Source organism: Equus przewalskii, chromosome 9 (genome assembly GCF_037783145.1).
Source record: "Equus przewalskii isolate Varuska chromosome 9, EquPr2, whole genome shotgun sequence".
Classification (NCBI taxonomy): Eukaryota; Metazoa; Chordata; class Mammalia; order Perissodactyla; family Equidae; genus Equus; species Equus przewalskii.
Window position 1 is genome coordinate 75,711,039 of NC_091839.1, and position 23,959 is coordinate 75,734,997.

Below are 23,959 nucleotides of genomic sequence, written 5' to 3' on the forward strand. Positions count from 1 at the left end.
TTTAATACAGAATTTTTTAAAGAAAGTGCCTGGGACTTTGAAGGCAAAGTCCAAAAAAGGAGTTTGAGACCAGCCTCACCCGAAAGTAACCATACCGGAGTAAGTGCTTCCCCCAACAAGTATTTGGACTCATCTGAATGCAGTGTATTGTCAGTAAATCACATGTCTTTCAGTTCCCACCTTATAGCAGTCATTCACAGGGTCATCACACAGACAGCCATCTTTATGTGAATAAGACAAAGATGCTCCTTCCCCTTTCTGGGTAGTTGAGGCGCTGGGTCAAGGGCATGGCTGACAAGCAGAGAACAGACTGGAAATACATTCCCACCTTGTCCTGGGCCGGATGTCCCTGTTTCAGCCACGATCTATACCCCCTTACACAGCAGCCCTGGTCACTCAATGTTTGAAAGTAACCCTTTCTGGAGTTGGCCTCTGTCTCCAAAACAAAAGGAAACCTAATGCTGCCTTCTCAGTTATTCATTAAACAGTCAGTGGAGCAAAAGATTTTTTTCTGACTTAGTCAAGGGAATAACTCTCTGGAAGTTCTCCTGTAGCAATGTAGTGTTTTGACTCCAGTAATCCTCATAAGCTGCTTCATACAGAAAAGTCGAGTATTAACATTCATTCCATGAGCGTGAGAACCATCACTCACCTAGGTTCAGCTCACAGAGTCTTAATGAGGCGCAAGAAAAATTCCCAAGATTTACCAAGTGGTAGTTGTTTTCTTGACATCAAATTTCTTGACATGATATTTCATTTTAAATAGAAACGTGGGGGTTAAGGGTAACAGCCCCCACCCTTACAAGTATAAAAAAAATTTTTTTAAGGCAAAGGCAAAACTTAAGGTAAATACTCTTTCTAAATTACATAAAAATAATTTTTTTTTCTTTTATAAAAGTTTATAATTAAACCTTTTACAATTACTCTATAAACTTTTGCCCTTAAGAAAAATAAATCAATGTGGAACAATCCACTGATTATTATAAAAACCTCAGACATTTATAATAAATCATATGAATATTAGACCAAATCACTTTGAAATGATGATACAAATCAGAAGCTCAGGGTAAATCCTTAGAGAAACAATTAGAATTTGTTTGAATTGGTTTATCTTTTGGCTAATGAAACATTTCGAAGTCATCATCATGACGTACTTCAAACTCTGCTGCTTAGAACTATAAACAAATGTAACACCTTTAGGCAACAGCGGGTTATAACGATGAGCCTTAGGATTTTCTTTTTAAACATTCATTTTCATCTCACTAATACACGCTCATTAAATAAAATTTGGAAATTACAAAAAAAATAAGAAGAAAAAAACAAAAAGCACCCAGGTTTCCATTAACAAATGAACCTCAATCATCTGTTTGGGGAGAAGAAATGTTACAGTAAAAATTAAAAAGCCAAACATGTAATAATATTATTAACATGACTAACTTGATAAATAAATTAATAAAGAGTTAAAGACTTTCACCATCTGTCCTCAAAAATAGGTCTTTTCTTTATAGACTACTCCTAACGTTTCCACCATCATATCATATTGTTTTACCACAAATACTGGAAAATCACTCTGCTCGGCTGTGAGGGACATTTTGGTAAGTGCATCCCGCTGACCTTCAGCGTGTCTCTGTTGGCGTCGGGCAGGAGGATGACGAGAAGGTTCAAGGCCTGTAGCTGCTGCTTCTTGGTTGGAAGATCTGCAGACAGATTAAATAAATCTGAACACTTTTCTTTACTCTCTTTTTTCGTTTTGTGAGCAAAAAGTTATTTGGCATAAACATCGCCGTGAAATGTAAGACAACGGCTGAGCAGCGAGCCTTGCTGGAGCGTGCTAGGGGAGGATCAGAAGCAGCTGCCGCCGTAGAGCTCGCTCGCTCTCAGGATGCTCGCTTCCAACTGTGATCATATGACGGGCGGCCTTATGTTTGCAGACACACAACAGTGCTTTGGAAATCATTTTAACTTCTGTGTGATAATTATTCCCCAATGAAAAGACACAGAAGACTGGCCTTCCCACGACATGGTGTCGGGGTGCCTTTGTAACAGTGAAGTTTGTTTCTTTCATAGAGAGGGAGCAAATTACGTGGTAAGAATCTACCAATTCCCACAGGAATATGTCAGACAGAGCCTGGAACCCAACAGGTGTTCAAGAAACGCTTGTGGAATGAATTAGAAAACCCACAAGCAAGGAAAGAGTAGATGAGGTACATTATTATCATTGACACTCATCGTTTTCAGTAGCCGTTACCCTATTTAAGTAACACTCATAAATATTTGGAGTCATTCTGGCATTTGTTTTTCTGGGATAAATCTGGTCCTTTAATCCATATCTAAGGAATGTATGCAAAATAACACAACTTAACCATTAAAAAAATATTTAAACAGAAGAATATTTCAGTCATGTCTCCCCCCAAAATTCTGAAGAAATATTTGATACAAGATGACCCATGGGAATTATCTCAATATTACACGCTTTAAGAAGAGCCTGGAACACGATGGAATATTTTTCAGCCATAAAAAAGAACGAAATCTTGCCATTTGTGAAAACACGGATGGACCTTGAGGGCATTAAGCTAAGTGAAATAAGTCAGACAGAGAAAGACAAATACTGTATGATCTCACCTATATGTGAAATCTAAAAAAAAAACCACTCCGGCTCACAGATACGGAGAACAGACTGGTGGTTGCTGGGAAGGGCGGGAGGAAGGAGGGAATGGGTGAAATGGGTGAAGGGGGTCAAAAGTTACAAACTTCTAGTTATAAAATAAATAAGTCATGAGGATATAATGTACAGCATGGTGACTATAGTTAATAACATTGTATTGCATATTTGAAAATTCCTAAGAAAGTAGATCTTAAAAGTTCTCAACACAAGAAAAAAATTTTTCTCTATGCATAGTGACAGATGTAAACTAGAGTTATTGTGGTGATCATTTCATAACATGTACAAATATTGAATCATTACATTGTACACCTGAAACTAATATAATGTATTTCAATTATACTCAATAAAAAAAATAGCCGGGAACAGTTCTGCTTGACACTGTAGCTCAGTATAGTCATTCATAGTACCCCCCTTTACCTCTCAAAAGTACCCCAATTTGGAAGTTAAAGATATGGTCACTAGAACATGGAGATGGCATTTTTCCTTTTTTGATGACCTCTAGGACTAAAAGAGATAATTATAGCAGTATGTAAGCCTCATAAGAGCTCTGTGTTCACTGGAAAGGAATCGAGAACTACTCAAGGCGTTAATTTGGAGCTTGCCCAAATTTTGTGAGACCACAAAACAGCAAGACATAGGAAGTTTGTTGCCCTCCACCAATGAGGCAGCCAAGCTATTTGTTCCATGTTTGGGCATGACAATTTCAAAGTTAATTTTTCAGGAAACAATCACAGATTGTACCACATCTCCTTGTGCTTTTATGATAACTGTTAATCCACAGCTTCTCCAGTAAGTGTTGCTTTTAACACTTGGCAAGAAAAATGTCTCAGGGATCTTATGTGACTCATTCTATTATAAAAGAAATGTGAAGTTTTCAGGTTTTAACATGAAAATATCTGGTATTGCTTAAAGGGCATACAGTTAATCTGTACCGGAAGAGAACATTCTGTAACTTATTTACTCAGTGATGTGTATTCATAAAGGAAAAAGAAAACAATGCGTGGCATTGAAGCACCCACTGACAACACTGAGTCAATATGTCTAGGCAAATATATCTGGTTATATTCTTTGTAATGCAAAATGTCATTAAAGCAATTAATCTGGATGGCACCAGTACAAGGACTGCTTCAAAGAGGGATGGCGCTTACTTTGGACAGCCTGAAAGGCTTTGAGATATTCGACGCTGAGCAGTGGCTGGGGCAGCTCCCGGATGAAGAGCTTCAGCAGGCTAGCGGCATCATGCTGCTTGACACTTTCCCAATTAAAAGTCCCTTCATAAAACTTTGCTTCTAGTTCTTGGCAAAGATTCTGAAAGGCAGAGGGGGAAAAATAAGCTCCCAGTAAGTGCATTTTTTTCTCTGCTGAGTGATACACTTCCCCCTTGACACGAGATTCTACTCTTTAGAAAAGACACTTCAAAGTACTCACGGCCAACACCTCTCTGTTACTCAGAAAAAATACTACTCTCCTCCCCCAAGTGTACCTTACCAATGAAAAATTATACCCAAGGCCAAAAAATTGAGAAACTTTACTCATTTTCCTGGACACGTAACAAACCTTAAGCAGTAAAGTTTTAATTAAAAGATTAGCTAAAATAGTCTTTCCATTTAGGGGCCTTCCTTAGCTCCTGTAAGTTTTCATTAAATTAAAAAAAACACTAAAATAAACAAGTTTTATGTTTTATATTATTTAGAAGTACATTACATAACAAAATACATAATCAATCTCTGGGCCTAAAGCAGAAGGCTACGTCTGATTAGTCACCTCTGGGAAATGGAAAACCAAATTCGACAGCAAATGAGGCATGAAAATACATCAATACACCCGTCTTAAAAGCACAGGCCATAAGTGACACAGGCGCCCGGCTGCCAGCTGCAGAAAACAGCGTGAGTCCATGTCGAATTAGAAATACCTAGTTCATTTACCTCAAGGACTCTACAAAATTTGCCAGAGAAATTATTAGTAATAAATCAATTTAGTTTCAAAATTACTATTTTCTACATGGTTTTTCACTGTGGCATAAATCCTACTATGTTAGAAATCCTTCCAAGTTTCTGTCACTTCCTTCTATTATTTGAAACTGCTCTCCCAAAGAACATTCTTTGTGTGGAAGGTGAATTTATTATGCGTTCTTCTCCCAACACAACACCATCCTCTACCCTAATTATTTTTGTAACTGGTGAAATAGATACAGGTGAGAAAGAGGGAAAGAGGACAGAGAGGGAGAGAGGAATATAAGAAATTTGGTGGGGCAGGGGAAGAGAAGACAACCAGAAGTTTTGCATATTATCTTTAAATTATTTATAATGGCCCAGCGGCTGCATAATTTGGCATGTGACTGCAGGCTGGGTTGAAGAGTCGAGCCAGCTGACTCCACTGAATTGACCTTCTTAGAAATTACATTTAGTTGGACTCATCCTCTGCCAGCTATCCAGTCAAAATGTAAAACGTGCATTATACTCACTATTCTTACTAAAGTGAACGTGTTTATGACTCTTGTGAGCTGGCCATCACATCCTGCTAATCAGTGCTGTTACCGGTGAACTGAGAAGCAGTACTCTTGCTGATATGGGCAATGTGAAGTCAGTTGCCTGTTTCTGAGGGATTCTTTCTTTGTAAGAGCATGTACTTCTCAACAGAAGTTATCTCAGAATCACACACAATGCCAGTGATTGACTGGTGGTGAAACTGCTGCAGGTGCTAGCAAAGGAAGTGACACAATGGCAACCTATCACGCTTGTAAGTTTTGGCCACCTCTGTGCACCAGACTCCAAACCCAGGGGACACAGGCTGAATGAAATTTGTGAGCAGGTTATATCCAGTTACTCGAATCTGAATAAACTGAGATCACCGTGTAGTAAGAGCTAAATAGGCCGAAACTTGTGTCCTAAATTGAGGAAGCTTATCAAAATAAGCAGGTGATGCGAACTGTGGAATGTATGAATAGCAATCCCAGTGCTGGCGGGGCACGGGCACAGTCACAGGTGAGGAGAGTGAGTGCCCGCCAGGAGTCATTCTTTCCTGATTCAGCTCTAAGACTTCATGTAAAAGAACTCTTAAGGAGATGAAGAGAGAACATCTCTTCACTCTATCCTATTTTCTCGTGGATTTGCAAATTCAGGAAGACAATATATTGGACCTGGACAGGGACTTGTGTTGTCTCAGTGTAGAGCTAAAGCTGAATTTAGAGGATGGGGTAAAGGAGATAGCTAACGACTGCTAACCAAAAACATTCCCGAGATAAATTTCCCAGACAGAGCCACAATTCCAAGTAGGAGGCCCCTGTAAAATGCAAATCCTCTGGGAGACATATGGCTTCTGCATCACCTGTAGGGTAATTCCACCTTTGCCATGCATTCATCAGATGCCTTATTCCCCAGAGCAGGAGCTGGGTGACAGACAGAAAGGAAGAGGATACACAGCATCCTAGGATAGTGGGAAGAAAATGCTATCTTGAGAGAAAAGAAAGGAAGGGGGTGGGGGGCTCCAACTGGGGAATCTGGGGATCAACTTGCCTCTATCACAAGCCAGACTCAGATTACGTTGGATCCAGTGAGACGGACAAGTGCAAATTCAGGCACGTGGCTGAGACAGTCTCACTTTGCCGGCTCACTAAGACCAATAACGTATGGGGACTGATATCAAGTCACCCACTCTGCTCACCCGGTGGAATTTATCACTTTGCCTTTTTTTTTTTTTTTAACTCAAGTGCTATTACTCATGCTGACTAAATGTCTCCCCAGCTCCCTACTACTATTTTGACTCATTGTGTTCTCTTTTCATCAGGATGGAACTACTCTTGTCTTTTGCTTGTTTACTTTTGCTCCTGTTTTATCGCACGTAGAGGGATTAAAATCATTTGCCTCTTTATTTACCATAGTATTATTGCAGGTAATACAGTGATTTTGAAAAAATCAAAACTTCACAAAAATCAGAAGAGAATGTAGAAAAACTAAACATAAACTGCATGTTAAGAGGTTTTTATTGTTATATTTTATCTACTTTCCTACCAATGGGAAGAAGGGGTGAGGAGGACAAGCAAGCTTTTAAAATGCAAAAATATGGTTAAACAATAAAGTTTTACATTAGTAGAACCAAGATTACCTTGATCCTAGTGGCAGCTCCAGGTATTCTTAAGAGGCCTTCCGTTTCCAAACCTCCCTCTTCGATTCGAGAAATCAGCTGTGTAGAAACAGAACATTCTGATTTTGGTATTCTTAACAGGTACAATTCCAAATTTGACATCTGTTTCACATATAAGTAAATGAAAACTGATGACAATGACGAGTAAACTGGATTTCGTGAAGTTTTGAATGCTATCACACTATCACTTCCTTTAAACCAGTAAGTCTCAAAACTTCAGTTATCATTTAGCAGAAGTTGGGTCTTATTCTCCTTTGCAACAGAAGTGTATAATTTCACACAACAGCTGTGATAAACCAAACAAACATGGACTGAAGATGTTCATTGTTTAAAAGCAACTAATACCATCCATTTCATCTGCTTTTCCAGAAACATACATTCTACAATCAAATAAATCTCATGAAATTCTAGTATTTGCACATTTACATCTTATTTTTAGCTTGTTCAAAGAAAGAATTATTTATGAGATGAAGGGAAAAAAAAACTGCTTGCAAATATCCATTTTTAAGCCTTTAAAGCTTTGGGTGGTGAACTTAAATAAAAAACAATTCTTACATAGGACTTTCTAAATCATTCCTGATGCCCAATTAATGCATACAGATCTCTCTATCTCCAGAACCCCATTAAAATAACAAAGTTTTGTGTTTTTTTTTAATAAGGCAGAACTCACAAGAACAAGGCAAATGGAGGAATTACAATGACATACTATTGGAGGCTGGGAAGATGATAAAAGATTGGTTAGTTTCTTGGCAGACTGATCTTCCAGTTGGAATGTGCATTCCCTGGGTAAGTACACAAAGGCTTTATAGGGGTACTCTACTATTTTAAGGAAACCAATTTCCATGTCCTCAGGTTAAATATAAGGCATTTACTAGCATCTTGTAGGTTTTCCTTCCTACCCGCTCCCTCCACTCTGTTCACAATAGCTTTCTCCTACTTTGTAAAAGACAGATCTACTCTTTACTCATCCCCAAACTTACTATAATACTCTGCACACCCTAAGGCATAAAATCTTCCGGAGTGCGAAGAGAATGTAAAATTTTAATTTTTTTTCAGTGCAACCTCCTTTAACGATTTATCAAGACTCTATAAACTACATAAAGTTTTTCTTTTGCTTATAAAAGTGTCTGTTAGGAGCAAAGCATGGCATTGTAAACGAGATCTTTTGACCTCTGTCTAGATGTTCTGAAATAGACACTAGAAGAGACGGGAATTTTCCTTCAGAACCTCACCTCTTCTATCCCTGAATTATAGTCAAAGAATGGACTGATCTTGAGGGAGCCAGATAAGAATAAAGCAAAGAGTAGTCTCAAAATTCTCCCAAGGATTTATTATTAGCTGAAAAGAGAAGCATCTTTGACCAAAGTAGTACATGATTTTATTAAATTCAGCTGGAACATTTCCCAAGACCACAATTTTTCAAGTTACAATGGATAAAAACCCACAGCAAAAAAATTCACACAAATTATTTTAGATTAGATGGGCGTTATTCAATAAAGTATTCAAAACCAAATTTATCAAATAAAACTACACAAAATTTATTCAATGTACAAGTAATTTTCATTTTATTTCATCTTATAAAATGTTTAAAATGTTCTATTAAAAAATAAAATTATATGCTGACTGTTGGATAGCAAATTAGTTTTTAGCAGCATATGCCTTTTGCTTTCAATAAATATACAGGAAAAATCGATGATTTCTAAATAACTGAATGAGAATAATTTCTGAACTTTTATATTTGTGTTCTTTTTATTATTCTCTAATGCTGAATTCTAGCATTCAATAGAGGTGTGAATATCTATTGTCTGAAGGAACGCCATGTGTTTTCTTATTTCTCACTTTGAAAATAACATTTTTAGCTACCACATTATATTGCATTATTAACATATAAATAATACTTTGCAGCTCTCCTTTTATTTTCAAGACTTAAAAATGGAAAATATCTATACTGTTCTATATATTTTAATCACGCTGCTTTTAGTAATTTATCTTACAAGGTACACTGTGTCATTTATCAGAAATGTTCACAGCATTTCCCAAAATAGATATTGTATACCTATATGAATTTATGAATTAAAAACAAATTGAAAATGAATTCAGAATTCTTTGACACAAAGTATCTTTGATTTGGCTGATTAGTTTGACAGTGAGAACAGGATTTGCTAATTTGGCAGAATTTTTACAGATAAAAATTAAGACTATTTCTATTTCTCCAACCCCTTCTGAGAATATGTTTTAAAAAATGTGCCTCTGAATGGGGAAAAAAACACAACAGATACAATTCACAGATACTAGATAAGCTTTGCTCAAGCCCTTTTTGGGTATATTTCTCCATAACTGAGAAAGTATAACTCTCTAAAGACTGGTAATGAAACTTTTTGCAAATCAGTGGTTTCCAATTTTTTCCTTTCTACAAAATTGAGGAAATACTCACTTGAGTTGTCAACTGATAAATCAAAAAAATATTTTTCATGATAGATCACTGTGATTTTTTGCTTATAATTCAGAGGGGATGCAAACAGATGAGTGTTATCGAATAGTAAACACTTTTTATTTCCTTTTACTTTTTGTATGAACCAAAAAAATTAAGGCTGTTATCTGGTGACTTCAAAACTGGTGGGCGCTCCAAGCCTCCAGAATGTTGAAGAGACCAAAAATGTAAAATAACTAACTAAATAAATAAGTAAGAAAACAATTTCAAGAGAAAATGACAAGGACCTGGATGCAATCCTGAGCCTGATCAGGAGGCATCCTTGAACCTTTGTGGAGAAAAAAGCTTACACTTGGCTGGTGCGATGGTGAATTTGATGTGTCAACTTGGCTATGCTATAGTGTCCAATCGTTTGATCAAACACCAGTCTAGCTGTTGCTATGAAGGTCTATTTTAGATTTGATTAACATCTATATATTTTGATATGATTTAAATCAGTAGGCTTTGAGTAAAACGGATTACTCTCCATTATGTGGGTGGGCCTCATCCAGTCAGTTGAAGGTTGTCACAAAAGCAAAGAATGAGATTCCCCAAAGAAGAAGCAATTCTGCCTCAAGACAGTAACATAGAAACCCTGCCGCAGTTTCCAACCTACAGATTTTGGACTCATCACGGCAAGATCAACTCTTGCCCAAGTTTCCAGCCTGCTGGCCTGTTCTACATATTTCAGACTTGCCAGCCCCCACAATCACATAAGCCAATTCTTTAAAATAAATCTCTCTCTCTCTCTCTCTCTCTCTCTCTCTCTCTCTCTCTCTCTCTCTCTATATATATATATATATATATATATATATCCCACTGGTTTGGTTTCTCTGGAGAACTCAAATACACTTGGAAAGGCTGCTGCTGAGATCTCTGCTTTGTACAATCATCTGTTCATAGTAACTCACACCTTTTATCGATATTAAAAGAACTTGAATGTACATGTATGGCCTACATCTGTGAGCATCCCTCTGTTAATCAAAGGCACTGTTGACAATTATCCACACAGATACAGGTTCTACAGGAATGGCTGGCAGAGGCTGATGAGTAGGACAAACTTTGTAGAACGAAGTTCTTCAGCAGAAACACTGAGATGCGGGTTTGGAGGTAACGGTGAACATGAGGAATAAAGGAATCAGAGGTTAGTAGGTAAGACAGGTAAAGGACTGTTTTGGAATAGCAGAAGAATTAGTGACAAGTAGATTGAGCTTTAGTATTGGATGAGTTTGTTGAGCCAATCAACTGTGAAAGTTCCCCTTGCTACTCTTAGTCCCCCCAGAACCTGCAGAAACCGTGGTATGCCTGGGCTGCTGCAAAATATCTACAGCTTGGGTAGTCCGTACCTGATCTGACCCGCCTGGCTTGCTCTGCATTCCCCAGCTTTATCAAACGTAATCTATGTTTCTGAACAATGATAGCTCAGAGGTTAGACGGAAATTTTTATATTGCCATAGATAATCCCCTTATGAATAATTGAGTGTTGACTACACAAGAGACTTGATAGTTTAGCAATCATTTTCTAATTCTACTTTACGGTTTTTTTGCCTACTTTGGAAGTAGGCACTGGTAAATTAAATTGGACATCCTTACTGTAAATACAAAAGCTTGGGAAAAACATACAGGCATGAAATATTCATGAGGATTCAACTCCCTCGAAATTTATAAGCAGTTCCCACTCCTATGTGTTATAGAATTGAAATCTCAATTATACACAGCCAGCTAATAGAAGACAGGAAAAGGATGCCAGGTAATCACAGTTACAGAAATAACACAGAAACCACTACCATGAAATAAAAATTATGAGCCCTTGGAACAAATTTGTTTCCTGAACAGAAAACCAAAGAACAAAATAGAAGACCCTACTAATTGGAAAACTATATTATAATAGTATGAATGCAAAAAAATCCACTATTAGCACAAGTATGTTCTCCCTCTGCAAACTCATCCACGTCTACTCACTTTTTGAAATATCAAGGGTATTCGAGTTCCTGATACTTTCCTCTGATCTTGTTCTAACAATACTGTCAAGGGAACACCAAAAAGGCCAGAATCTGCAAGAAAAAAATAAAATTTCTTCACTTTCATGAATCTATAAAATATTAATGTAAAAATGTTACAGCATCAGATTTCTGATATTGTCATTCAATCAGACAACTATTTATTGAGCACATACTGAATGAATTACACTGTCTTGCCATTAGGCATACACATCCCACTAGGAAAATGCTGGTCCTGCCTCACAGAGCAAACTAGCAAGGAAAGACAGCTAAACAAATGATTGCAAATAATCACCAAAATAATTAGAAAAGTGTAAACTGCTACATAAGAGAAATAGTGCTGTGGGGGTATGTGAAATAGACAAATAATTTACTCAATGTAATACAATGAAAAGTTCTGGCTTAAAGCAAATATCACTCATCTCTTCCATAGTTAATTGACATTTAACATTCTACAATACAGCAAAATAGAAATGTTTGCTTTTTGAGAAATCGGCCAACATTATGATATTGTTCTACAAATGTTTTTCTTTAGAAAATAGAGTAGATACATGGTATTCTTGAATTTAAATTGGTAGTTTTATATATTCGGGAAGAACTCCAGGAGAAATGACAGGCAATAATTTGTAATTTTTCTAAATTAAAATCATATGTCTTCAATCTGGTATGAGCATAACTTCTACCCAGCTCCTCCCACTCCACCCCCATTATTGAATGAGTAGTTAGCACAGGAGTGTAATACACATCACCAGGGGAGATATAAATCATTTGTAAACACAGAAAGGGGAAATATCCTGTGGTATGAGGACAGACATTGTAAACTGTGAAACTCAATAGAGATGCCATTCAAGAGAATGCCAGTAACCTAGTAAATTACTTTTAGTTTAGGAATTAAGAAAAAAAATGTAATCTTCAAGAATGTCAAGAGTCTAGTTTATGAGATAAATATCTTTGATTAGATACAAAAATATAAAAAAGATGGAAAGAAAATCTATTCTATTAATAGTGATACTCAACGGGAATGGCTTAATATTTCTCTCTACTAAAATGCATTCTACAGCATAATGTAAAAAAACCTCTTAAGCCACTTTAAAAGTCTTGAGCACTGAGTCACAGCTATTGAAATTATATGTCTATTTTATATTTGGAGAAGGCTTTGTAATGAGATTTTGAAAAAGCATCCGAAGTCTTCATTATCCATAATGGACTTGTGGAAAACCAGAAGCACTGTTTAACTCAGAAATTCACCATCTCAAGCCTTATGCTAAAATACTCAAAGGAAATGCATACAGAATGAGGTCTTTTGGGGCCCAGCACATGAGAGAGAACCTGAAGGGAAGGTACACTTCAGTCCTATAGAGAAATTGCCTCTAAAACTTAAATCAGGTGAACACCTGTCTTTGCTAATGTTACCATAGCAACTCAACAATCCTCATTCTTGGTTTCTCTTTAGGAGATAGCTTTGAAGTTAAACAAGAGGTCAGAGATTCCTAAAGAGTAAAGCTTTGTCAACAGAGAATTACCTGGATTTCCAGACCAATAAAATCTTGGAAAAACAAAAACTGAGAAGGTGTCTGTTCTCTATCATATTATAAAGAACAATGGATAAAGCAAGCTGCTTACAAAAGAAAAACTACATACACTCACAATGAATACAAGTGGGAGGTATTATGTACCACAATGGCACTATTTTCTTAATACAGTGAAAAATGTTTTAGCAAAATACAGCAGTTAAAAGCAGAATGTTAATGAACACAGGGACAGACTACTAACTAGCCTATGTATTTCTCATCAAAAGATTAAGCAAAAGTAATCCAGCAGGATCAACCATCCTAAAGCTAATTTTCAAGATCTGATTTTGGACATAAATAAATACATGCACCAAATGTATTGTTTAAATATACAGCTTTCAAAGGAGAGATCAGATGAGTTAAGATTCCTTGATCTGAAATTTCCTTCTATGGTAATTAAATATTTGGTTATGCCTTTATTTTCTATAGTCTAGGAGACTACATTTTTAAAACGTTTTTGAAGTTAGGAGATTTTCAAAGGCAATGTTTAAGAATTTGAACTTCAGATGTATTCAACTGTTGGTTTATCTTGTAGGTGTTTCCCTTCCCGACAAGAAAACTCCTAAAAAACTCAGCCTTGCTACTTTAGAAGTAAATCTGACTATTTTAATTTCAAAATTACCTTTTGTTTTGATTTTCACAGCTTTTTGTTGTTTCAGTTCAACACCCAATACATCATAAAGGGCAGTCAGCTCAATTAGGGCTAAATAGCAAACTTTCTTCATGTCCTGGCATGCTAAGTCACCAATCCTCGTGGTGCCTGTTTTGTCTTTTGGCAATCTGAAATTCTAAAATAAACATCATCAGTACAGTAAAAGAGTAAAACCCTCTTTTTAATGAAAGAAGACAAATTTTAACCATAGAAAGAAGTTATATTCAGAGTAGTGACAATGAAAGTTATGGCAGATAATTTCCCCAGTCAGAATGAAGAGCAAACCTGCCAGCAGGATGATCCCCAAACCTGTGGGGAGTTCAAGGGTCAATATCTGAAGACTGACAGACAGTGGAACCAGCCCATGTACTAGGAGTAGTAATACCAGAGGCAAAGAGGACAAAGGAGACAGTAAGCCCAAAGGAGAAAAAGAACTCTACTGAAGGGAGCTTGAAGAACCAGGGAAGATTAGAAGTCAAGCACAAACTATGAAGAGGAGGAACAGGGAGGGGAAGTGGAAGAAAAGGAAGAGAAAAAGGAATAGCAGCTATGAGTAAGTGCTTAGAATATTATAGTATATTACATATTGTATGCCCACCAGATTGGGAAGGAGCGAAGGGAAGGGGGGGGGATGGGGAGGGGAAAAGGAAGGGGAGGGGTGAGGAGGGAGGAGGAGAAAGCCATGTTATTCAGAGGACTATTGTGAGGTTTAACTGCCTGGCACTTTCCAAGCACTTCTATGTGGTTGCTATGATTATTACTTTCACCACTGAATAGATAAACTGAGACTTAGAGATACTATCATCACAGGCAAATAAGTGGTGGTGGTGGTGTTTCTTTCCTTTTCTCAAATATTATCTACTACCTATTCAGCCTCTTTTAATAGTAAATACATTAAATATAAGAAAACAAACCACAAGGTAGAAATAAGAATTTCTCTAACATATTTAATACAAATTACAGTCCCACTGTATTTATGGATTACTAAAACAATAATTACTCTCTAACAGCTTGGTAAAAATCATATCAAGGTTGTATCTTTTGGGTTTACCCTTGACTTCTTCATTTAACTTAATGGCCGAGGATGTTCAACTGATTCTCTTTGCTTTACTCATTTTTGCCCCATATTACTAACACTTCATAGTCTAAAAACTATTGCAAAAGATATGTCCTAAAGCAGCAGTTCTCAAAGTGTGGTTCCAGGGAACCCTGGGGGGGTACCCAACACCCTTTCAAGGAGTCCAAAAGGTCAAAATGATTTTAATAATTAATACTAGATATTATTTGCTTTCTTCACTCTCATTCTCTCATGATTGTATAGTAGAGTTCTCTAGAGATACAAGACATACTATTAGAACAGACTGAATGCAGTAGATATGAGATTTCAGCTGACTTCTACTAAAGTTGCTAAAATGTGAAACCAGGTCACATTTTTTCATAATTTTTGTTTTACAAAATATGGCTATTTTTCATAAAAATGTTACTTTTATTAACGGCAATATTGTATTTTGAATGAATTAAGATTTTTAAGATTTTTCTATTTTAATTTCTAATATGGTAAGTATCCATATGTAGAACTGGTATAAACAAAAGTTGTTGTTTCTCTCCAAAGTATTTGTTAATTGTTTATTTATTAAGAGAAACCATTCCTTAGTCCATGTATTCATGTTTCACAGTTCAGGAATACAGGTCAGTGACAAACTTCCATGGAAATCAATGTAAAGAAATTCTTTACATTCCAAGATCACCCTGTACCAGCCCTCTTCATCTCCTCAAAATCTTTCATAGAATCCTAATTTCTGTAGAAATCTGCATATGTCCTCTTTCTTGGTTCAGCCACAGCAAGCTTGTAGACAACCGCAACCCCCAAGAAGACAACGATTGCTCCAACAACATAAAAGTGCTTCTATCTGAGGTTTCGTCAAAGCCCTGGAAGCCATAGTAGTTTTTCTACTCAACACCAACATCGCTCCTCACTAATAAAACAAGAGCTTTTCGAGGTCCTCAATTTTTAAGAGCCTAAAGGGGTTAGAGGACCAAAATGTTTGTGAATCGCTGTCCTGGAGCAAATCCGAAAACCTGTAACCTTTGCTAACTGAGCAGCTACTTCCTCTGAAGCAAACTCAACTCCAAGAAAGAACCTTCAAGTCTACTAGAGGAGAAAAGAGGTCTTTCTTAATTTTTGTAATACACTTTTTTCCTTAGGAGAAAAAGTAATAGACATCGAACATGCAGCCTAAATGAATTTCCAGCATAAGTGTTAATGGCCTCCATGGTGCACTGCATAGGGGTTGAGAACATGGAGCCAGACTGCAGGTGGAAAATCCTGAGTCCATCACTTACTAGCTACATGAGCTTTCACAAATTACATCACCTTCTGTGCCTCAGCCACTTCATCTGTACTACGGGAACAACGACAGAACCGACCTCAGAAGGTTACGGTGAGGATCGAATGGCACAGTAAGCACTCAAAAACTGTTAACTATTATTACTACATCTTTTCAAGAGCTTTTTCAATAATTTCAAGATTTCATGGTTTTCCTTTTCTCCTAAATATTACTGCAAGGCAAGAAAAAAGGACAAGGATAATACTCATATTTGATGAGTGGTTTCTCATTCTATTCCACAAAAGTCCCAAAAGGGTAAGAATCATTACAGCACATTCTAGGTGGGGAAACTGAGGCTCATTAAGAGACTTAAATATGGCCACAAAGCCAATGACATAAAAAGGATGCAAACTCAGACCTCCTAAATCCTCAACACAGTAACCATTCTGTTCTGCTCCATTTTCCCTGTCCACTACAGCAAGCAGGAGGCTATTGATGGCTATGGATGTAGGACTGAGAGCTCCCCGGGGAGAGGAGCTGTGTCTTAATCACCTCTGTATCCCTGGTGCACCTTAGGCCTGCACGCTGCAGGTCCCCTGTTCCAGTCTATCGCCGAATGAAGACACACACCCCCACAGGCAGAAAAGCACAGAGCAGGCTCAGTGAGGGGCAGGGCCACTGGCTGGATGCTCCCCCAGTTTCCTGTGATTTGTACTCAGCTTTACTTTTAAACTCACAAAACTCTTCACATTTTCTTCGTGCCTGGCCCCAGAGTTCTGCTAATTGCTTTGTTTTCTGAAGGGCTGAACCAACTCTATTTACCAACCACTTATTTAAAAAAAAAAAAAAGAGTCCCAAATGTTTCATTACAATCAGTTGCTTTTGGTCTAATAAGCCAAATACGTGTAATATAATTATTTACCCAAGCATCACACAGGGTAAATGTTTAGAGAAACCTGAAATATTATTAGTTCAAACATTTGATTTACCTAGCAATATATGTCATGAGCTTTATTTATTTATTTATTTGAACACCGTGCTTAATGAAAGGAGTTAGTTCTTTATCCCAATGTTTAATTCATAGCAGCAGCTTTAAATATTTATGAAGTTTCCTGTCATTTTTGTTTAGTTAATAGACTGGGTGGTTCAGGTCGTTGGCTAAGAGAAGGCAGTGCAATTTCAGCATGAGAAAAGCTCTTTACCTTTTGAAAAATGTGCTTAAAGAAAGGAATTAAATAAAATTTTTCAAAAAATATAAGGTCGTCGGTTCCCAGGTGTTACCGTAAATGAATCAGGGAGCTCTCCCAGATCGCACCCCTCTTTCGTTGGTATTACAGTCTGAGGGACCCCTTAGGCATTGCATCAGTAATGATGAACATGACTTTTTACACATCAAGTCACTCTGGCTTCATCTGGGCAGGCAAGAGAATCTACTCTTACCTGGTCAGTTTCCACAGATGATTTTTTTCTTATCATCTGCTAGGAAATTCATTTCTTATCTAAGATTTTTCCATGTGTAAAATGCAATTTTACTACAGTATTTCATTCATTGTCATTTCCAGTGGATGAATACTTTTCTAGATAAATGAAGTTTTAGAAATCTTTCAAATTTATAGCTTTTTTTTTTATTTCCTTATTTTTTTTAATGGAGAGCAATAGCCATAATTTAACCTTTTCATGACAATCCAGGGCCAGGACTCTAAACACCTATTTGTGTACTGTGCACAAGTGTGTGTCTGCCTTAGGCTTTCAGTTTCCTTGCTCAATCTCAAATCACCATTTCTTCTACTGTCCTTCAGCTTCCTCCAGAGGTGTTCCCTTCTCCAGCAAACTCCTGACTTGGGCGTCCTTGTCTAGTTTTTGGCCTTTAGTATGCATGGAGCTGTGTTACATGACAACCAAAGTTGTTACAAAACATGATTTTACCCCAATTAAACATAATTCAATAAGAGTCCAAAAGACCTAAGAACTAAAATACAGGCAGCATCTAGAATATGGGTTTTATCATAGTTAGCATTTCAAAACTATTATCTTAAAAATTCCTGACTAAATCCTTAGTCTCCTAGGTAAGATGAAGGAGTGCTATTAAATTTCCGTCTATTGTATATGTTGGACCCAGCAAACCAGAATGTGATTTACATAACATCCCAAGCTATCCTGAATAAGCTGTCCGTAGCTCCAATACAAGGACAATTAAACTCCCACCTAAATTAAATGCATATATACCTTTAGGGCAGATCAAGTGGAGTCCACATGGTCATCCAGAAAAAACTCTGGCTTCAAAAGCTTAGTCACTGAAGCCAAGCCTCAGCATGCCATGGAAACTCTCTAACTGTTTCCTTCTATGAAAATCATAGCATCTGCCTCATAGAGATCATTTGGTAAATAAATAATTACAGAGCATACTTTCTGAGATATACTGGGTACACAACAACACAATAATCAGTAGCTAAATTTTCAAACTAAAGCACATTAAAGTTATAAAACTTGATCTCCAAATTTAAGAGAGGAAATTTAATTCCACTGTGAGAGATCATAAAGAATTAACAAAGACACTCAATGCTGTAAGAAAAAGGAACTGAATACGAAATGAGGTCAACAGAGAACAATGTATTATATAAAGCCTAATGCTTATTTACAGAAGCAGGGGAGCATGGAGTTGAAATGGAATTTACGGTTTTATCTGCTTAGACACATGCCTCAGGGTGGTGAATATAAATATTCACTTTATCAACTGTGGTGAGGACTTGTAGAAAGCTTAACAATATGTCCGTGCCTTCTAGAAGACATATGGATAAATAAATGATTGTAGAGATGAACAGATGCACACATGCATAAATAAACACATGGCTGGATTGACAATAATTATCAAAAGCATGGTATCTAATAGTTTAAAAGATGATTTTATATATTTTATCTACTATAAGTTCACAATCAGGAAAGACTTTAACAGTGAAGGTAGACAGTGAGCTAGACCCCAAGGGATCAGCTAAGGCTTCCTTGGTAAACATGGAACAAGAAAAGGGCAGAAATGGAAAGATCATTTTAACCTTGGGGCACCATATGAATAAAATCAAGAAGGTAGGCAAGCACAAATGTAGTTTGTTAATCAGAGAATAAAACAACAGAGGAATTTGTATCTTTAAATCTCTCAGATGGAGTTATATTTATGCCATTGTTGGAAGCAACAGCTTAAAAGTCAACAGTGTCTCCATTTTATTGAATTAGATGCTACTGCCTTCATTTTAAACCCTTTCCATCTGTTGAGATGAAGACTGTCACTTTTAAAAGACACTTTTGCTAAAGATAGTCTGGGAGCATGGATCATCTCTTCAGGCCAAATGATGCATATTTCTTGACTTTTCCCACTGGGTATGAAAATAGATTCTTAAAAATATATGATAACGACTGGAAATAACCCAGATGGCCACCATTAAGGGACAAATTAAATAAATTATGATACATCCTCACAATGGAGTACATCTATTTAAAAAAATGAGAAATATTTCTCCATACAACTAGAGAGTGATTTCCAGAATATACCACTAAGTCACACACAAAAAAAAACGGAGGTGGAAAAAAGTGTGTATAGTGGGCTACCGCTTAATTAAGAAGAGAAGGATAAACCATAAAATTAAAAAGAAGTTTACTTGTACGAGGAGGGAGGGAATTGGGTGATGGCTCAAGGATAGAAGCTAGATTTTTAACACACCTTGTTTTTAAATTTGACTTTTGGACTACACAAACATTTTACTTGCTTACAAAACAAAATAAACTTCAAAAAATCAATCCCTAAAAATTGAAAACAAAATGAAAGAAATTAACCCAACCATGTATGTATGCAGTTGGGGGCTTAATGGCACAAAGAATAACACTCCTAAGCAACCTAAGACATAGAAATTTCATTGTTACATTCCTTTTGGGGTATACCCCACGGACACAAACAACTGAAGAAAAGAAAAACAAGTTTAAACTGTTTTCTAATAATCATATTGTTGATGATAGTGTTAGTACTGTTATTCTGGAATTGCTGTGCATTAATGGAGGATAAAACAAACAAGCAATTATGCAATATTCTAATTATATTATCTGCTGTATCCTGAGAATCACTAGTCTCAGCATAGAAGACAGAAGATACAGATGTACTTCTGTCTTCTGAACAGGGTTTAAGCAATGGCCAACCCAGAGAAAGGAACATTTCCATTGTCCTGATCATAGTCATAAAAGTATATTTCTACTACACGGAACCAGGGTTTCTTGCAGAAACAGACAATTCCAGATATGAAGCAAAAAACATACCAGATAAGTATGGGAAATTTTGTCTAGGGTCATGTCATATATGTTTACATCCATGAGTTAACATATCATTTTCATTAAAAAATTAAAACAAAACATTAATTGGTTACTAGCAAAAGATGCTAGGGAACAAAAGGAATTTTGAAAACTAGTAAATACAAGGAAGAAGTAAGCATTTTGAGAAGGTTTTTCTTAAAAGAAGTATTCAAATTAATAAATAAAAAGAAAAAATTGGAACATCATTTTGTCACCATTGATAAACTACTGGATCCAATCACTGATCAGCAGCAGCTGCTCAGAAAAAGAGACAGACAACCAAGCATCTGTGTCTCCTCATGCACAATAACATATGAAGTAGACTTGACCAAAAAATGAACCTGAATCTGATAAATCTGGAGTCAATCAATTTACAAGAAACAGAAGAACACAGGATAGAATTAGTCAGAGGGGCAGAATTCTCTACAACTTAAATAACCAGGTTTATTCAACAACTAAATTTTAGCGGGGAGAGAGAGACAGAGAGGGGGAGAGAAAGAAAGAAAGAAAGAGAGAGAGAGAGTGGGATGTAGAGATGGGGAGAGGGGGAGCGGGTAGGAGAAAGGGAGGGGGAAGGAAAGAGAGAGGGTTTAAAAGAGTCTTAAAAGACATATCAACCAATTGCAATGCATGAACATCATTTGGATTCTGATTCAAACAACCTGTAAAAAAACTCATGAAATTAGTGATATAATTTGAAATTTGAAACCTGACTGCATATTTAAAATTAAAAATTGTTAGCATATTTTTAGGTACAATAATGGTAATATGGATATATGTTTATAAAAAAACACTCTTTAGGGGTCTGGCCCTGTGGCCTAGTGGTTAAAATTCTGTGCGTTCCCCTTCAGTGGCCCAGGTTCATGGGTTTGACACCCAGGTGCAGACCTATACCACTTGTCAGCCATGCTGTAGCGGTGACCCATGTACCAAAAAGAGGAAGACTGGCAGAGATGTTAACTCAGGGCTAATCTTCCTCAAGGAAAACAAAGAGGAAGATTGGCAGTGGATGTTAGCTCAGGGCAAATCTTCTCAGCAAATCAAAACTACAAACAAAAAACTTCTTTATCTTTTATAAATACATACTAAAATATTTACAGAGGATAAAATATAATTCAGAGATATGTTCCCAAATAGCACAAAGTAAGGAATTATACGGGAGTGTGGAGAGGTCAGGACTACCCCTAAGTTAATGAATGTTGGGGCCAGGTGATGAGTACTGGGGGATTCATTATACTATTCCTTTTATCTTTGCATGTGTGAAATTCTACAAAATAAATACATTAATAAATATATATATTTTTAAATATAAGACATTCAGTAGCAATGAGAACACAGCACGCAAGCTTGGTTTCTAAACACAATCTGCTACTAAAAGGAACCAGGGCTCCTTGAAGAAAAAGATTCTTTCCAGTCTGAGTGGAGAACAGTACAAGGTGAGCATGGAACATCTTGTACTAGAAAGCAAAGAAACAAAACAATGACGAGGGCATGTTGAACGACATAGGAACCAGCTCAAAGGGCTCTCATTGGTCAAATTTCAGTAAATTTGAACATCAAAGAAAAACGATGATTTATAAAACATTGAATGGAAAACAGAAGCCATCAGTCCATAGAGATATTCAAAAACAACAAGAGAAAAGGGAGCGGAAGTAATTACTACAGAAGATTGCCAGCCAACCAATATAGAAGAAATACTAGAATTCGAAATTGCCCATTTCTCAAACACCAGTTTAATTATTGTTTCAGGCAAGGATTACAAATGCATGGTGAAATCACTAGAGGATGGGCGATTACTGACAAATGGAATATTCGCCCAGTCTCAAGGATCACAAATTAGTACTAATCGCACCTAAGAAGAGGTATCTTTACAATGGGGAGATCTGTGAACATCTCCTAAACCAAGTGGTCAAACTTCCGCCACCAACAAAGGGACTATCTGACATTGTGCCTGTCTTCTGATGATCCAAGAGGAGACCTAAGTGTCATTGAAGGAGAAGATTGGCCAGAAATATGTAACTTGAGTCCAGTCACAAGGAAACAGACAAAATCAAAAATCTGACTTGGACTCTTTAAAAACATGAAAAAAGCAGGGAACCTCACCTAGATTCAAAGAATCCAAAATGATAGGACATCAAATGTCACACGTGACCCTTGTTTGAATCCAAAATGGGGGTGGGGAAGGCAGAAGCTATAAAGGACAATATCATGACAACTGGGAAAATTTTAATATGACTGTATATTACATATAATTATTGTTTTAGTGCTCAATTTCTTAAGTATTATAGCTGTTTTGTTTGGTATGCCCTTCTTAAGCTAAAAATAGTGTGTATCTGATAGCACAACATATATACAGACAGGTGTAGAAAGAGAGAAAGCAAAGGCTATAAAACTTTAGCTGCTGAAAGGATCTACATGAAGCCTTTAGGGTGTCTGCCATACTTGTTTTTCAACTTTTCTATGGGTTTGAAATTTTCAAAATAAAAAGCTAATGAAAAATAGATTCATATTTAGGGACATCCGAACAGTGTACCACATACAGGTAATGGGCCATCATCGCCTCTGTTCTTCTGAATCTTCTCCTTGGAGCTCTCTTTCTGACTGACTGCTTGCTCTGCAAATGATACCTCCAAGTTGATATCCGTTTCAGAGGCAGGTGCCTCCTCAGGCACCAGTAGGATCAGCTCCTTTTCACCAACAACTAAGCTAGATGCCCGGTCTGGGAAAAAAACAAAAGACCCAATTCATACGCTTTGTTTATTTCTTTGTTGACTTCCAACACATCAACTGTACAAAAACCTTTGGGAAGAGTACTACTTACTATAGGCAATAATAAATGGTTATTTTAATAGTAAAAAGGATATTCAAGGAATCCTAAGGTTACAATTCGTAGACTGGCTCCAATTTCAAAACACTGCTGAATGATCTCAAACTCTGAATGAAAAACTCCACAGAAAATTAGCAGATTTAATTGTTGTTTTATTTGACACTGGGTGATTAAAAGCAAAAAAAAAGAAAGAAAAAGGAGGAGAAGGAGATTAGTTTTACTCTCTTAGAACTAGCAATATGCCATTTAATTTCCTCACATTGGGACAGATTCCTGGAATAGAGCTCTTCCACGCCCTGTGCTTCCTTTCTGGAATGTTACCTACCCATCATAGTAAAGATTCCAAAACAAGAGTTAGTGCCAGAACCTTATCACTGTGGGAGTCAGGTCTGGACGTACCTGGTACAGGAACCAATAGATTTTACACCTGATTATATCAAAGACCATAGAAGTTCCTAAAACCAAAAACCTAGTCAAATAAATTTCAGATATTTACATCAACATTTCAAGGGTATAATAAGTTTAACATTTGTTTTTGGTTTGTTTGTCGTTAATCCTCCAGGAAAAAAAATAACATTTGAAAACCTCTGTGCTGAAAATGTCAGCTTTAAGCTTTGGAGAAAATACTTCTAAATTTGACTATTTGACATGTTTTTGGTTTTAACACAACTCACATTTAGAAAACCTTGGAACCAATGACCGGATTACTTTTATTATCTCATCGCAGACATTTAATTCATAGTGAGCAGCTATGAATTACAAAATAAAATGACGTAGTGCATTTATACACTTATATACTATCACAACAAGGTGATGAAAGATAAAGTTAATCTAAAAATTTAACAAACATATGCTATATGTAGTTATATTATTAAAAGCATGCTGCCTTCAGAAAAAGATATTTATGGTTATTTAAATTAAAAACAAAAAAATTTTGTTTTACTCAAAATCAAGAATAAATAAAAATCTAGC

General features: G+C 36.6%; 1 protein-coding gene across 8 annotated transcripts in view; it reads right to left on the bottom strand.

Moving 5' to 3' along the window:
• ARHGAP18 (Rho GTPase activating protein 18) overlaps positions 1 to 23,959 on the bottom strand; it is a 171,200-nt gene that overhangs the window by 22,509 nt on the left and 124,732 nt on the right. For all 8 annotated transcript variants that reach the window (XM_008523339.2, XM_008523341.2, XM_008523340.2 and 5 more), the window contains 6 exons: positions 22,701 to 22,879; positions 13,472 to 13,637; positions 11,241 to 11,332; positions 6,770 to 6,847; positions 3,814 to 3,973; positions 1,615 to 1,697 (listed from right to left, as the gene is read on the bottom strand). In XM_008523339.2, coding sequence (XP_008521561.1) covers positions 1,615 to 1,697; positions 3,814 to 3,973; positions 6,770 to 6,847; positions 11,241 to 11,332; positions 13,472 to 13,637; positions 22,701 to 22,879 — 758 coding nt within the window. The remainder of the gene's footprint in view (positions 1 to 1,614; positions 1,698 to 3,813; positions 3,974 to 6,769; positions 6,848 to 11,240; positions 11,333 to 13,471; positions 13,638 to 22,700; positions 22,880 to 23,959) is intronic.